The following is a 15,350-nucleotide window of genomic DNA, read 5'->3' as shown; positions in this document are numbered from 1 at the left end:
GGAACAAGGAAGACAGTTTGTGGAAGCGCTCGATGTCGTGTTGAAACGCTCACCGCGGGGGGTCTAGAGAGCTGTGAAAAAGAAAGCTCCTGTTTATTTGCTGAGAATTAAAAAAAATTCAATTTAGTGAGTATATCTACTGTTTTACAAAGTATATAGACTTTTCATTTGTGGACTATTCACATATCTGTGCAGAGAAAGCAGGGGTAATACAGTACCTTGAAGCACTGCCTTTGACGTATATATCTGTGACTTCATTTTAAAGAAATCCCATTAGAGGTTGTTATCGAAAAACAAGCAATATTTCTCCTGTCCGCTTTAAGAGGAGTGGGATAAGAAACGTCGAACTAGAGGGTGCATCTTTATGTCTTAGAGAAGAATGAAAGGCCCCGGATTATTTAGTGAGGTCTACCGGCTTGAGAAAAAGGTGTTCAGCATAATATGTGACTTCTTTTGCTGTTATCATAGTGTTTTGTACACCATACGGAAGCGACTTTCGGCTTGTCCTATAATTCAGAGAGTTAGTGCGCTGTCTTTGCGGGACTGCAACCTATCTTTATGGAAAATCCTTGAACACCGGGTTTCGCTGAAGCCCACGTTTCGACAAGTGGTCCTGCCTCCTTTAGGGCTGCGGCTTCAAGGTAGCAGAACACAAGATCACTTGCCGAAACGTCTGCTCCAGCCTTTTCAAGGATTTTTTATCTCTCCAAGCTTCCATCTTCCTCCTGAACTTCTGCCTTGATACCTAATTAAGCGCACAACTGCGTGGAGCCTAAGTTAAAAATGGCACTCCAACTGTGTCTTGTTTTGTTTTCTAAAAATTTAGCAATCTTTTTGCCCTCTTTTATGGCGGGTACGTCTTGACTGACTTAACATCGGCTTCGGCACTAATGACGTTGTTTGCGATGACACAGTGCTCACACCAATTTTAGAAGCTGTCTTTACTCAGCCATACAAATCTCCTGTATACGGAGACGGCTCTCAGCAAGTGTGACACTCAGGAAATGCTGAGAAGATACCTTGTTTTGTTATTTAAAGTCAGTTTTCGCTTGGCACACCTGCTGACATCGACACTTGCGTGACGTCAGGCTGCAGTATCAGTTCTGGTGACTTCACTCACCAGTATTGGTTGTGATGACGTCGGGAACCAAAACAGACAAAATGGCCGCTTGTGCGTCACTAATGAAGCCACTGAGTGGAGCGGTCGTTAAACCTCGCGATCAGGCCCGTAGCCAGGGGGGGGGGGCTTCCCCTCCCCCTAAATTTTTATGATACATGGTGTTTTACCGAAAATAAATAATGAAAATAGGCGTTTTTCTCAAATAGTCAAGGCCTTCAGCAAGTCCCCCCCCCCTCCCCCCCGAAAAAAAATTCCTGGCTACGGGCCTGCTCGCGATATATATTTCATGGGCACGTAACGAGAAGTGCATATTATGTCATGACGTCAGGGTACAGCAGGACTGAAACTAGCTTATAAGATTATGTTGAATTAAATTTGTAGGGTGCACTCAAGCTTACCAGCACACATTCTAGGCTCTTCAGGGCTTGGCCTTTCATTTGCCGCAAAATAAAAAAAAAAACGACAATTGAAAGTTTTCGTGTCAGTACCCCTTTATTGAAAAGCAGCAGATACGTTAATTGTACTGTTTTAAGTGTATTGTAATAATTGTGATATGGATGTGAAGAAAGTAAAGGGGACGAATAGACAACTTGCCGCCGGCAGGGACCGAACCTGCGGCCTTCGGATTACGCTCCGAATGCTCTTACCAACTGAGCTACAGCGGCGGTCATCCCCTCCGCCCACTTATCGGGTATTTATGTACATGCAGACCCTGGGAGTGTTATAGTCAGCGCCGCTCTTAGCCATGGCTGCGAGTGTGGAACACTCTTTCTGCCACATGGCGTCACGCAGCACGTGCACCTTTAACGAACAGACAGCTGACCAATAAGCCCTCGCATACTACCTGAAGGCATCAACTCTGCCGGAACGAGGTCCTCGCTATGAATAAATGAAGGAAGAGAATTTTTCGAGGGCTCGTTTCTTTCTTTTTTTTTTTTTTTTTGACACAACAGTGTCATTCAACAGCTCTTGCTTCCGAACGTCTTTACACAGGCGCCCCTGAGGAACCGTTTCTCACTCTGGGAGGCGAGCGATTACGAGAGGGCTCCCGCGTCACCGTCCAAGAGCGCGAGGAGGTAGAGGTAGGCTGCGTGGCGCGCCGTGCCGTGCCCGCAGTGCGGCACATGCACTGGATGCTGGGAGAGACCAACATGACCGGGGCCAGTCAGCTGTTCGTGGAGTTCTCCCCCCAGGAAGACTCGTACACCACGCGCAGTGTGCTCAGCCTCAACGCATCGCGGGACCTGCATGGACTCCAGCTGTCCTGCCACGTGTACCACGTGTCGTGGCCAACATCCACGGCCGTGGCCGCCTCGCTAGATGTTCTCTGTGAGTCGCTTTGAATATTATTTTCATATTTAGTGTCTGAAAGAAATGTGCAAACAAATGAAGAGCCGCGAATTTAACTGCTACATATTCTCGAGAATAGGCGGGAATGTCTGCATTTGCCACACTATACGCCGCTATTGTCGTATACAACTCCGGAGAGGTCCCGACGAGATGACCGAAGCGCAACAGCAGATCGCCTTCGGGACAAAAGAAATAGTCTCGCTCATGCGCTCGGCAGTGTTCGCCGAAGGCGGGGTCACTGGTCGTCCGGCTCAGGACGTCAGAGTTCGCGCCCATTGGCGCAGGCTTGTGTGCATCTGCCTTTAAGGAGGAAATGGCATGGACTTATAAAGTTGTATCAGACTACACGAGATGCGACACGAGTTCTCAGCGACACCGTTACAAAGCACCATCTTCCGCATTACGCGAATGGGCTGCTGGTGTGACTGAGGTCCACATGGTCCCGATGAAACCTCGCGAATGTCTATTTCATGGACGTGTGGGCTTGAGACTGTACGGGATATGTGCGCTCCTTTTTTTATACCAGCCGTGGCAGCTTCGCGTGTAACATGTCACTTTGCTAAGCTCGAGGAAGTGGGTTCGATTCCCTGCCACGGCAGCCGCATTCCGATAGGGCGTAATGCAAAAACTCCCGTGTACTTACATTTAGGCGCACGTTAAAGTACCGCAGGTGGTCAAAATTATTCCGGAGTCCCTCGCTACAGGGTGCCTCATACTCATATCATGGTTCGGGCAAGTAAAACCCCTGAATTTAATTTTTAATGTGTTTCATGTGATTACTCATTATACTTTAATCATTACCCATCATGTGGAGTCGCATGCGAGGTGATCAGCTCATATGGCATGTTTCATATGGCAATACTACAGTTCAGAGTACTGTAGTTGACAGTCGCCTATGATAATAGCGTGTCTATTATTCACCGTAAACTCCCCAATATTCAAGTCGATGTTGCCTAGCAATATTATTATCTGCAATAGCATACGCCTCGTGCTTGTCGCGCTTTTAGACCGACTAAATCAACTCACTCTAGTTGGTGTTCAACGTTGATGAATACCTGCCACAACTTCTGAAGAAAAGCTGAACGAGATTTACGTGTTTCAAGAAAGAAAGTACAGGTTACGCTTCCTTATCATCTACTAATTGTTCTCTCCATTTTCTTATCTCTTCTTTCAGATGTGCCGTCCTTCTCAATCTCCCGGGAGCCGGGCTTCGGTTTCCCGATTCTGGAGAAGATGCCTGTGTCGCTGCATTGCGCTGTGGACGCCAACCCGCCATGCACGCCCCGCTGGCTAAAGGACGACGGGCCGCCTCCCGTGCCTCAGAGTCCGGACGGATACCTCAACTTCTCAGCCATTGAGCGGCAGCACGCCGGCTGGTACCGCTGCGCCGCTGTCCATCGCCTAGGAACGTTTGCCTCATTCGGATATTTCCTCAATGTGCGATGTGAGTTTTCAGTAGATTTACGTCCGATATTTGTTGAAGACTCTAGAAACTGCTGAAAAACAGTATCGCTCATGTGGACGAGTAAATGGGCTCTAAAAGAAAGCCCTTGCGTTAAGAGAGATGAAGAAGCCAGAACGAATTTTGAAAGAGCTGCAAATTTGCTCTATGAGAACAGGAAAACCGATCAAACAACTTGGGTATATTAATAACTATTCAGCCTTTCACGCGCTATAAGAGTACGCGGTGCGTTATTTGAGATGGTACAATGTTGTGCGTTAATTAACACAGGGCGGTGCTCACAGCATTCGATCTTTATTTGAGGACCTGGAAGATACTGTCTTATGTGCTGGATTTCCCTCAAGTAGACAAGCATTCTGTATTTCTGGCACGCTCGCTCGCTCGCTCCTTTACTCACTCACTCACTCACTCACTCACTCACTCACTCACTCACTCACTCACTCACTCACTCACTCACTCACTCACTCACTCACTCACTCACTCACTCACTCACTCACTCACTCACTCACTCACTCACTCACTCAATCAATCACTCACTCACTCACTCACTCACTCACTCACTCACTCACTCACTCACTCACTCACTCACTCACTCACTCACTCACTCACTCACTCACTCACTCACTCACTCACTCACTCACTCACTCACATGTGTAGCGCATATGTGTGCAGGTTGCTACACATATGCTACACACATTAGAGTATTTTAGCAAGTTACGGAAATGCGGTACGCAAACACGGTACGATATTACGGTACCGCTCCTCCTTTCTTGCTCCCAGTTCCAGTGGCAATGCGTCCCCACCAATGACAGGTTCCTCGTCAACAATGCGTAGGCTGACAGGCAACAATGCGGCGTGACAAGCCCACGGCAATCTTTAAAATCTTGTGTGTTGCTGGGATGCCTTCGCTGGAATCAGCGGCAAAGGCACAACGAGCGAGAAAGGAGGAGTGGTACCGTAATACCGTACCGAATTTGCGTACCGTATTACCGTAACTTGCTAAAAGACGTCATTGCACATAGAGTTACCGGAGCGGATTTTCGTCGTCCACATAACCATCCTCATCGGCTCACCGACGCAAATAGACGGAAAGAAAACGCTTGTTTGACTTGCACGTATATCTGGATATAACGATTCTGTAATCCGCACTGTCCTATTATTGCGACTAAACAAACATGGAGTAAACATATCGTTACAGGTATGAATAGATGGATGTATGGATGCTATGAGCGTCCCCTTTATAACGGGGCGGTGGCATGTGTGCCACCAGGCTCGACAAACAAAAAAAGAAAAACTTTTTTTTTCAAATTGTTGTAATGCCTTGTCTACTACGATCAAATAAATCTTACTATAGATAAAAAACAAAAACAAATTCACAGCCCAGCTCTCTGCCCCTTAAGGCAGAATGTCTTTACTTTTCCCACTATTTATTTCTGTCCTTTCTCTCTAGTTTTCTGCCACCGATACTCTAGCCGTCTCTTACTTATTTCTATCGCCGGCTTGTTCAGCTTTTCATTGTCGCCCCTAAAACCCAAGGCTTCATGTAGGCTCGTTCCCAAACATACACCTGGATGTATATCTCCACATTCAATCAGAACATGCTCTGTCGTTTCCTTATCTTCCCCACAGCCTGTGCATTGTTCATCGTATTCCGATCGCTACCACTGCGCTCTGTCGGTGTTTTTTTGCAACTTCACGGCAATGCTTTTCCATTTGCGGTGAAGCTGCAGCGCAAGGGGGAAATCCTATTTCATTCGCGCTCTTCTTCGTGCTTCATTAATTTACTACACAGATAAGATTAACTGCATTATAGTGCACATAGTACAGAAAGGGTTTACAACAATAATTATCCCACTAAATAAATTTCTCATCAACATATGAATATATCACTTCCATAACTGCAGGACCCAAGACAAAAATTCACCGACGATTACGATACTGCCTAAACCGAATTCTGAGAGCAGCTTCGTGTTGGGGTAAGGCCCACTTTGTTTGAAGTTTTGGCTTTCTGCAAGGTATCGACTACGCCAAAATCATCATTTTTGTGAAGTAGGACAGCACCCACTACGCCATTTTTCTTCTTTCTGCGGGTAAGCGAGGTACCCGCTACACATCTGTAAGGTATTATGTGCACATTGTTGATGCTGCATGTTGCTGATGACGATAAATAATTATGGCTGAGCACTTTGCAGTGGGTGGGAAGCATTAAACCACACACTCGTTGCGCAATTAGCATTGTGTGATGACTGGTTGTTATTTTACTCGTCTGCCCCGCTATACTACATAGGTTAACGCGATCCCTTGCCCGACATGACGCCTGTATAGGGTCGTTTTGCGAATGAGTTTCAACCACCAGCGTGGTTCTGTTGCAAGTCACACGCACACACACACACACACACGCGCGCGCGCGCGCGCACAAAGCTAGCGTGGCTCTCTGATTGAGTACCCGACTGCCACGCAGAGGGCCCGGGTTCAAATCCCATTCGAACCTGGGTATTTCTTTCTGATTATATTTTTTAATGTCTGTCGGTTGCTTTTTCATGTGTATTAGTTACGACACCGACGGCAACGGCGACATCGCTCTCAACGCAGGAATCGCGCACATTTACAAATTTTTAGAGCTGCGCTCTAAAAATTTGTAAATGTGCGCGATATTCACTAGAAATGTTATTATACCCCGCTGTGTGAAAACGATACACCAATCATTAAAAAAGCACGTGTGGATACGTTACTGGCTTTAATTATTTTTGTACATTAGGTTGCGTATGTATAATATGTTTAGTCTTACATAAACTAAGTGTTCAGAGAGTCTTGAAGTACGCTAGCAAATATGGAGTAACGCGCGCGAAGCTGCGTGAAAGAGAACTTGTCCTGGCTGTTCGTTAGCCTATTTCGACGGCTGGAATTGAGAGCGAGAAAAAAAAAGAAATATTTATCCAGTTTCTTGTGTTTTTGTTTTAACAAAAGACCACGAAACTACCAGGCCCTGCAGTCTGTCGTTGAGCTACCCGTTTTAATAGCGAACTTTAGCGACACTCATCAAACACTAGAGAACCGAAGATCTTTTTTTGTTCTTGTTAGCTTCTGTGCATATTGTGAGCTCCACGCTCCTTTAGTGCGGCAAAGAACTACGCCCTCCAGCCTCTTCGCTCGGGTTGTCTCCTCTATGCACGCGCAATATGCTCCGCTTTGAACGCCAACGCTAAGAGCGCCATCGTCACGCTTGCTAAACTTTAACGATAGCTCGAGGAGGCACCAAAAAAAGAAAGAGAAAAGATACGACAGCAGAGCGAGTGACGCAGAGTTTGCGAGAACGGGAGCCGTCCCCTCTGAAAACTGTTTTCGTTTTGATCGACGAAGCGTACGCCAGCTGAGAAAGAGAAGGAGACGAGTGGTATGCCGAGGGGGCAAACTTTTAATTACCCAGTCAACTGCCGCGTCAGTCTGGTCCGCACCCGCTTAGGCCTAGCCGCAGCACTATTGTGCGTTAAGCGGGGGACATTCTTATAACGGTGGCCGCTTGTCTCAAGAAGCCCGTCTTGAGAACCAGGAAACGAGTTTAGGGGGAGCCGTATCGTTCACCCAGACCCCACTTCACCCTCTAAAGTCGAATCATTAAAGGAAAGTGTGGCACCTCGCGAGGCCTCCCCCGTTATTTCTTTCTCTCCCGTCTTTTTCAACGACACTTCAAACCCTTCAAGCGTCGGTTTGCCATAAAGGCGGTCTCCTTTTCTGTCTGGCGCTAGTGATTGCGGGCGCGTCTTTTGTCGGGAAGAGCAGATGTCGCCACTGTCGCCTTCACAGCCTCGTCGACAGCACGCGCGTCTCGCCCCTTTGACGAGCGGTTGGGCGTCGTCCTTTCTTAACCTCACTTTACTTTGTACTATAAAGGAACTGACATGTTACGTTTTTACGATATTTCATTGCCTATAACAGCAATGAAAAAAAAAGTTGGAAGCGAGAAGCAATGTCATATTAAAGGAGAAGAACGCTGAAACTGCAATATATCACACCCTGTTCCGCTATTCAACTTCCCTTAAAGAAGCGCAGAAAGACGTTTTGTACACTGAGATGTGTTATATTTAAGCAAAAGCCCCGTTTACATTCAATTACAACAACTGTTTTCTTTTTTCTTGTTGTTTTCCCGCGTCTCACAGCTTATGCCTTAAAAAAAAGGAACAGGCTTCTTGAAATATATGTGGACACATTGAGAAGCAACGATTATACGCCGTGATATCCAGATGGACGCTGTGTCACTTAGCTATTGAGTGTACAACTTGTTATTAATGTTTCATCTCTTCCTCCGCGCAGATAATCTTAGGAGTCAATACGCAGGCTGGCGAGAATGTCTGTGTTTATTTTACTACAGAGCTTTCTCTTTTTGTCTGTTTTTCTCTCTGACTACTCGCACGTGCACACACACACACGCACACACACACACACACACACACACACACACACACACACACACACGCGCACACACACACACACACACGCGCGCACACACACACACACACACACACGCGCGCACACACACACACACACACACACACACACACACACACACACACCACGCACGCACGCACGCACACACACGCACGCACGCACGCACGCACACACACACACACACACACACACACACACACACACACACACACACACACACACACACACACACACAGGAATATTCTATAATAATAATTTCTCGCCCTTTTGATGGTGGCTTTCCCACAGATGGTCCTGAGATTGTCGATCAGCCACCGTCGAAGGTGTCGGCCGACTTCGGCGAGCCCGTGCAGCTGGACTGCAAGGCCGACGGCAAGCCGCCACCGTCCTACTGCTGGACGCGGGTGCGATCGGGTCGGCTCGAGAGCATGGCCTCCGAGAGCTCTCTCCTGCTAGACCCGGTGCTGTACTCGGATGCCGGCAGCTACCAGTGCACGGCAACAAACCACATGGGCTGGAAAGAGGAGCGAGCCCGCACACGGGACATCCTGCTCACCATCTCAGGTTCCTTTCTTTTTTAGCACTTTCTTCCTTTATTACTATTCGTGCGTTACGGCAGTTTTTCGGGAACACTGGCCCCTGCAACCGGTTGTAAACCTGCAGTGCGTCCTACTGTGTAAGTGAAGGGCCCCCTATCTCACTGTTTCTATTAGCTCTCAACCGTACGGTAGCAAACAAGATGCTTGTCGCACACTAGATCCTTGTCGCGAACCAGATGCTTGGTAGCGAACCAGAGCTGACGGAATTTTCGTCCCCGGGAAAGGTTCAAATAAACTGCTCTGAAATTTCGCAGTGCTAACAGAGATCAGCTTCTGCCTTTAAACTATACTTCTCTCCGCCTCATTTTTTTGTCATGTAGGGCGGCCTGACGTCAAAGCACTGAACAAAACCCTGATGGCAATCGTGGGGAAACCAGTGAGGATCTCTGTTCTGGTTTGTGCCAACCCACCGCCTACACGAGCTTATTGGATTGTGAGACGCCTGCTACTCAGTCCCGGGGAAGCAGCTCTCACGCATTACGTTGCCCATAACTACAGTGTAAGTACTTTTTCTTTTGTGAACACGATAATACCCCCCCCCCCCTTGCTGTTTCAACAATGTCAAGGTAAAACGAAATATTCTGGGAACGTGATGGGACAGTGACTGTTCATTAGGTACTGGACGACTGAATAAGGCTTTTTTTTTTAATGTGTATGTGGCCACTGGCATGACCTGTGATCGCTGCGATGGTGGCTTGTCAAAACGTAGGATTTTTCTGTCATGGCACGCAGTTATAATACTACAGATACCCTGCATAGCCCATGCGAACGGATGTCTTAAGAAGTGTAGTTCCATTACAAGGAACGCTCCAACATTTGACTCTGACTTAGCTTGCAGCTATATAGTTATACCACTGCATTGCAAACAGGTGTGGAACATTGCATATGCCTTTACAAGTTTAAACGTGTTAACGTGCCCCATTGCTGACACCTCTACTCTCACTTTGTAAGACCGCGTGGCTTATGGGAATATGAGCAGAGTTTCCACTTGGCCTTGGTGGTACAACATGGTGAAGGGAACGGCGCCGATAACGACGAGGACGAAGAAAGGCACAAGTTGGACAAGCGCAGCGCTGACTTTCAACCGTTGGAAGTCAGCGCTGTGTTTGTCTAACTTGTGCCTTTCTTGGTCCTTGCCATTATCTGTGCTGTTCCCTTCACTGATGGGAATAGATGAAGCTTTTTTTCTGTCTTTTTTTTCGGTAGCTTCTCGTGGGAAATCAAATTCTTGATTGCTACGCCCGACGACATGAAAATATGTGCGTGTCTAAGTCACTGTGAAACGGTCCTGTCAGATATGTTGTTGCGCACAAAACGGCCACAATTAATTTAGAATTAATAACGCACGTTAATTTAAATCTCGTAAGTTGCAGTTTACTAAGGTTGAGCGTTGGGCTAGTTGGTGCAGCATAATCCAAAGGTTTCACAGCGCATACAACGAGGACGAGCAAAGAAGAGACACACACAGCGCTGAACTTACAACTGGCTTTTTATTTTCCTGCCACGGCAATATATATGCGCATTTTTACAGGAAAAAAGGAAGAACAAAGCAGACGAGGTATATATTTCGATCACACACGTGTGCTCGCGAGAAACAAAAATAGGATAGCGCGCGAAATCATAGAAGCCCAGGAAATTTTGAAACGTGGTGAAAAGTGTATCAGTGTTGCGTCGCTTGCTCTTTCGAGCAAGGAAAGTGAATTTTTATCTCAAAACATGTGATATCGATAATGGGTTGCTGTTCCTTTGACTGATTTTGTATACCTCGTCTGCTCTGTTCTTCCTTTTTTCCTGTAAAAATGCGCATATATATTGCCGTGGCAGGAAAATAAAAAGCCAGTTGTAAGTTCAGCGCTGTGTGTGTCTCTTCTTTGCTCGTCCTCGTTGTATGCGCTGTGAAACCTTTGGATTGGGTAAGTTGCAGGTAACTTAGACTATGTGTATCCAACAATGGTGCCGCATTTTGTAGCTCTTCTTTTCCTTCCGTTTATCTTCATATCTTATCCTCATTCACTCCAAATAACTGAGCTTGATAATAACTGCATACCTTCCAACCTAGGGACCTCAAAAACCGGGAAATTCGCAAAAAGAAAAAAAAAAGTGGGAGGGGGAGGGTCTGGCGAATACAAATAAAACGCACACGTTTTCATGTCTTGCTTCTCAGGGCCGCAGTAATGTCATACACAACTCTGAATGGTTGCTGTAAAGCTTTTGCACGCCGGAAAGAACACCGGTGCTTGTAATTATAGCGCGCATGCATTTACACAGGCTTGCAGAAGAAAATCTGCTATGACCCACAAAATATAGCAGACTTTTTTCAAACTTAGCACGCTTAACTGCGTAACATTGTACGACGGCAAAGCTGACTTTGCATGCGTTGCAGTGTAATGCTATCGCGAGTTCCTCGTCCAGTTTAAGATATCAGCCAAGCCGCAGCCTAAATAGCCAAGGCCATGCACAAACACAACGGCCCTCCCCCCTACATACATCAGTGCCTAAGGGGGAGAATCCCACAGCAAGCTGTTCTGGTTCTTCAAGGCCAGAAAATAGAGAACCATTGTCTTTTGTTAATCATTTTATTGGTGGCTGTTTATATATGGCCGCGCCCCTGCAATCGGGAGGACTGGTCAGAATTTGAATTTCCCGAGCAAATTGGAAGAGTTGGCAGGTATGTAACTGAATTGCGGCTTCGTGCTAGCAAACGGTGAACCATTATAAAGTATGGACTAAGAATTTTTGAATATTCATACACAGCCGCCAGTTCTTCTTTGAACTTTCCGGCGGTTTCTATGACTTATGGTAAATGGCTGCAACCCCCCCCCCCAGCCGCGTGATAGGCTTATATTGCGTCAACACAGCATGCGTCAATCGCGTCTTACGATGTCGCGGTGAAATCGGTGCCCTGAACAATAGTGGATCTAGACGCTTCTATACGACTGCCCGAAACGTTGCAAACGCCCGTACTTGGCACAACCAACAAAATAATGTACAAACCACCATGCATGTAAGTATTTCGCGTCGCGAGGGATAATCGGATGGCTGACGTAAGCCCTGTCACTCGCACCACTTTCCTTGATTAGGAGGAAGCAGTGATATCGGCTCCAACGCAAAAAAGGCGCCGCCATCACGTACCTCCCACGTCGCTGTATAAATGTGCTTCCGCATCCCAATGACAGCGCGCTGACTCGCGGACATGTAAACGTAGCTACTGTTGCGTACTTCAAAACCTTTATAGGAAAAGGTCATTCATATCTTATTTGCCTTAACTGCAGATTTACGATAACAAGGTAATCACGGCGACGTCAAAATAGGGCAACTGGTCACACATTATCCACCATGTGGCCGTAGTGCATCGATGGCTATTATCAGTTATTCAGCGTACATTCTTGTTAACCTCACTCCTAAAGGGAATACATAAAATGAAGGAAAAGGGGATTGAACTTCGTGAACAACGCTTGCAAACTTTACGCACAAAAAGAAAAAAAAGCATCAGCAGGTGACGAAGTAGTGCGCCGGTTTTTTTGACAGCGAAAGCTGTCATGAGATCATTTCAGCGGCCGTTTTTGGCGCCGTAGTTATCCACCGCCGCCGGTGTCCGTAACCACTATCGCTCGAAATAAGAAAAAAAAAACCAAATAAGAAAAAAATTCCAGGATGGAACGAGGTTCGAACCTGGACCCTCTGCGTGGGAGCCCAGTATTCAACCTCTGAGCCATGCTTCTTTTTTCTTTATTTCCGGTTGTACATCACACAAACGGGTACAACGGAATTATGTTACAAGACACCACAAAATGTAGGCACACATCTACCGTCAACCACTGGATAACGAACATTGTGATTTAAAATTCCTTCATAGTAAGCAGGGGTTCTACCCTAGCCAACCATGAAGGAACACATTCTTTTGTTTTTTTCTACCTCAACAGTATTTTCAAGAAAGTATGAACCTCTGAGTCATGCCGGTGCGTGAAACTGCTCCGCAAGAAGGTCCTATACAGGCTTCATGTCGGGAAGGAACCACATTAACATATGCAATATAGCGTGGTAGAAGAGTAAAATAAGCTCCAAGCATCGCACAACGTGAATTCTGTAACCAGGCGTCTCACAATGCGAATTGCACAACAAGTAGGTTGTTCAATACTACCAACTAATTACAAAGGGCTCCGCCATAATTCTTCATCGTCATCAGGCACAGCATCAACAAAGTGCGCATAATGCCTTACATGCATTTAGCAGGTACCACGGCTCTCCTTAGAATGTCGAAAAATGGCGCAGTGCCTGCTGCTACTTCTAAAAAATTACAATGATTTATAGCGTAGTGGGTTCCTCGCAAATGCACTTGTATTGGTTGCCAAGGAAGCCCATAAGCGCATGATCCATTCTTCGGGGTCTCAGCAAAGTTCTTCGCCCCCCCCCCCCCTCTCTCTCTCTCACCTACGTCAACGTATGTTATACAGCATGACGGGAGAGTGACATAGCGACCGGGCTTCACCCAATGCAAATTACGTAACTGGTGGGCCGTTTAAATATTCCAACCCATTACAAAGGGCTGAGCTATAATTCTTCATCGTCATCAGTCGTCGCGTCAACAAAGTGCACATAATGCCTTACAGACGTGTAGCTGGTGCCTCGCTTCCCCGCAGAATGACGAATAATGGCTTAGTAGATGCTTCCCAACTTCACAAAAATTGTGATTTATGGTGTAGTGGGTATCTTGCTGGTGTACTTGTATTAGTAGCCCCAAGAGAGCTTACAACGGGCCCTAGAAACGCCGCTCTTGCAGCTTTCGCTGTGACTGTGCTGCGGTTTCAGCGCAGGCCTGGCGTTCTTTCTTTTTAGCAAAGTGCCAAACGCGATGTTCTGCGAATACAGATAAGGACACTAGATATGTGGAGTCTCTTTTTTTAAATCCTACATCGTTTGCGTTGTTACGTAGCAGTAATTGAGTTTCGCCGCAGGCAGCAGTCATTAACTCCGATTGTCTTCATTGACGTAAAAAACGGATGTATAAACAAACATTGTAAGTGTTCCGCAGCCATTAATGGTGACGTCACATTGACGTCATGGATATTGAGCTGGGGTGATAGTCAATGGAGAGGAAGGAACAGGAGAGGCAGGGATGTTAACCAGTACAGAAGGACCGGTATGCTACCCTACACCGGGGAAAGGGATGGGGAGTTTTAAATAGATAGAGAGAAAGAGAGAGGGGGGGGAGCACGCACGCACAAAGTCACACACCTCACATTCATTACATCGCCGTTGGTCTATGACCGCCGGTGCAAGTCTGATGTCTTTATGTTAATGGAAAAAGTCTCGAAGTGAATGCGATGTGGGCGCGGCCATGCCTGAAGATTAGAAGTTGCACTTCTAATGTTCTTAAGAAAGTGAATGCGCTAATGTATATAATTATGTGATAAGGTCTGTTTTCAAAATAGGTTAAAATATTGACGTTTCATGCCGTGCCCATGAAACTAACTGCCACTCCTTTTTGGCCTAGGTGCAGAAATATAGCAAGTTGTTTACGAGCTTTGGTAGTCTCCAACATTTTGATAACAACTATTCTGCCATGCTAATGCCTTGTTTTTATATCTTTGTTTTTCCAGAGTGCCGACACGCCATTTTGCAGGATCACATCCCTGGAGATTAGGTCGGTTCACCCTGAAGATGCCGGAGAAATATTGTTTGTTGCCAGGAACTCCAAAGGCATTGACGACGCTACTATCATCCTCAACGTTACACATCAGGCTGGCTTCTCCTTCACTGAAGAGAACTCCTTCGCAGGTATGACTAAAATGACGCAGTTTCAACACTTGCACTTTTATCAAATGGCGCAGTAAGGAGATATTGGGCAATGTAAATGTTAGTTTTATTATTCTGTGAGTGCTTCGAATTGTACTCTAGGATTTTCTTTATTGTTGCACCTGATTTCTATATTACCTTTTACAACTAGAGCAGCATTACGAATGAACGGCCGGTCCTAAATAAAATCGATCGTGAGAGCGTTTCGCAAAAGGCAGCCTAAACTTTGAAACCATCGTGATAATATTTTAATGCCGAATTTCAATCGCTGAAGTGAAAACTTGGTTTGGTTATTATTGGTTTACTTTCTAGCTTCGTGCTATTGTCAAATGGATACAAATTTTTCGATTTCAAATTGTAGGTTCCCACATATCTAATTCACCATGGACAAGAAAAATAATACAGACGCACAACTCACAGTGCAGACAACTTACGAATTTTCGCGAATGGTCGTTCAGATAGACGCATGGTGGATCCATCCTTATACACGCTTGTTGAAGCCTTGTTTTCGGACGTCTATGCCCACGCGACCTACTAGAAAACAATGTTTATGAGTCTTGAACATTGTTACAAACTT

The 15,350-nt window shown here is 46.1% G+C and overlaps 1 protein-coding gene across 1 annotated transcript in view; it reads left to right on the top strand.

The window, feature by feature from the left end:
• Window positions 1-15,350, top strand: part of LOC119393712 (hemicentin-2) — a 181,524-nt gene that overhangs the window by 164,983 nt on the left and 1,191 nt on the right. Inside the window, exons 5-9 of the mRNA XM_049416218.1 lie at window positions 2,114-2,449; window positions 3,645-3,914; window positions 8,667-8,942; window positions 9,298-9,476; window positions 14,578-14,755. Coding sequence (XP_049272175.1) covers window positions 2,114-2,449; window positions 3,645-3,914; window positions 8,667-8,942; window positions 9,298-9,476; window positions 14,578-14,755 — 1,239 coding nt within the window. The remainder of the gene's footprint in view (window positions 1-2,113; window positions 2,450-3,644; window positions 3,915-8,666; window positions 8,943-9,297; window positions 9,477-14,577; window positions 14,756-15,350) is intronic.

This window comes from Rhipicephalus sanguineus, chromosome 5 (genome assembly GCF_013339695.2).
Source record: "Rhipicephalus sanguineus isolate Rsan-2018 chromosome 5, BIME_Rsan_1.4, whole genome shotgun sequence".
Taxonomy (NCBI): domain Eukaryota; kingdom Metazoa; phylum Arthropoda; class Arachnida; order Ixodida; family Ixodidae; genus Rhipicephalus; species Rhipicephalus sanguineus.
Note: the sequence above shows the minus strand (reverse complement) of the source record. Positions and strands in the feature narration are given on the sequence as shown.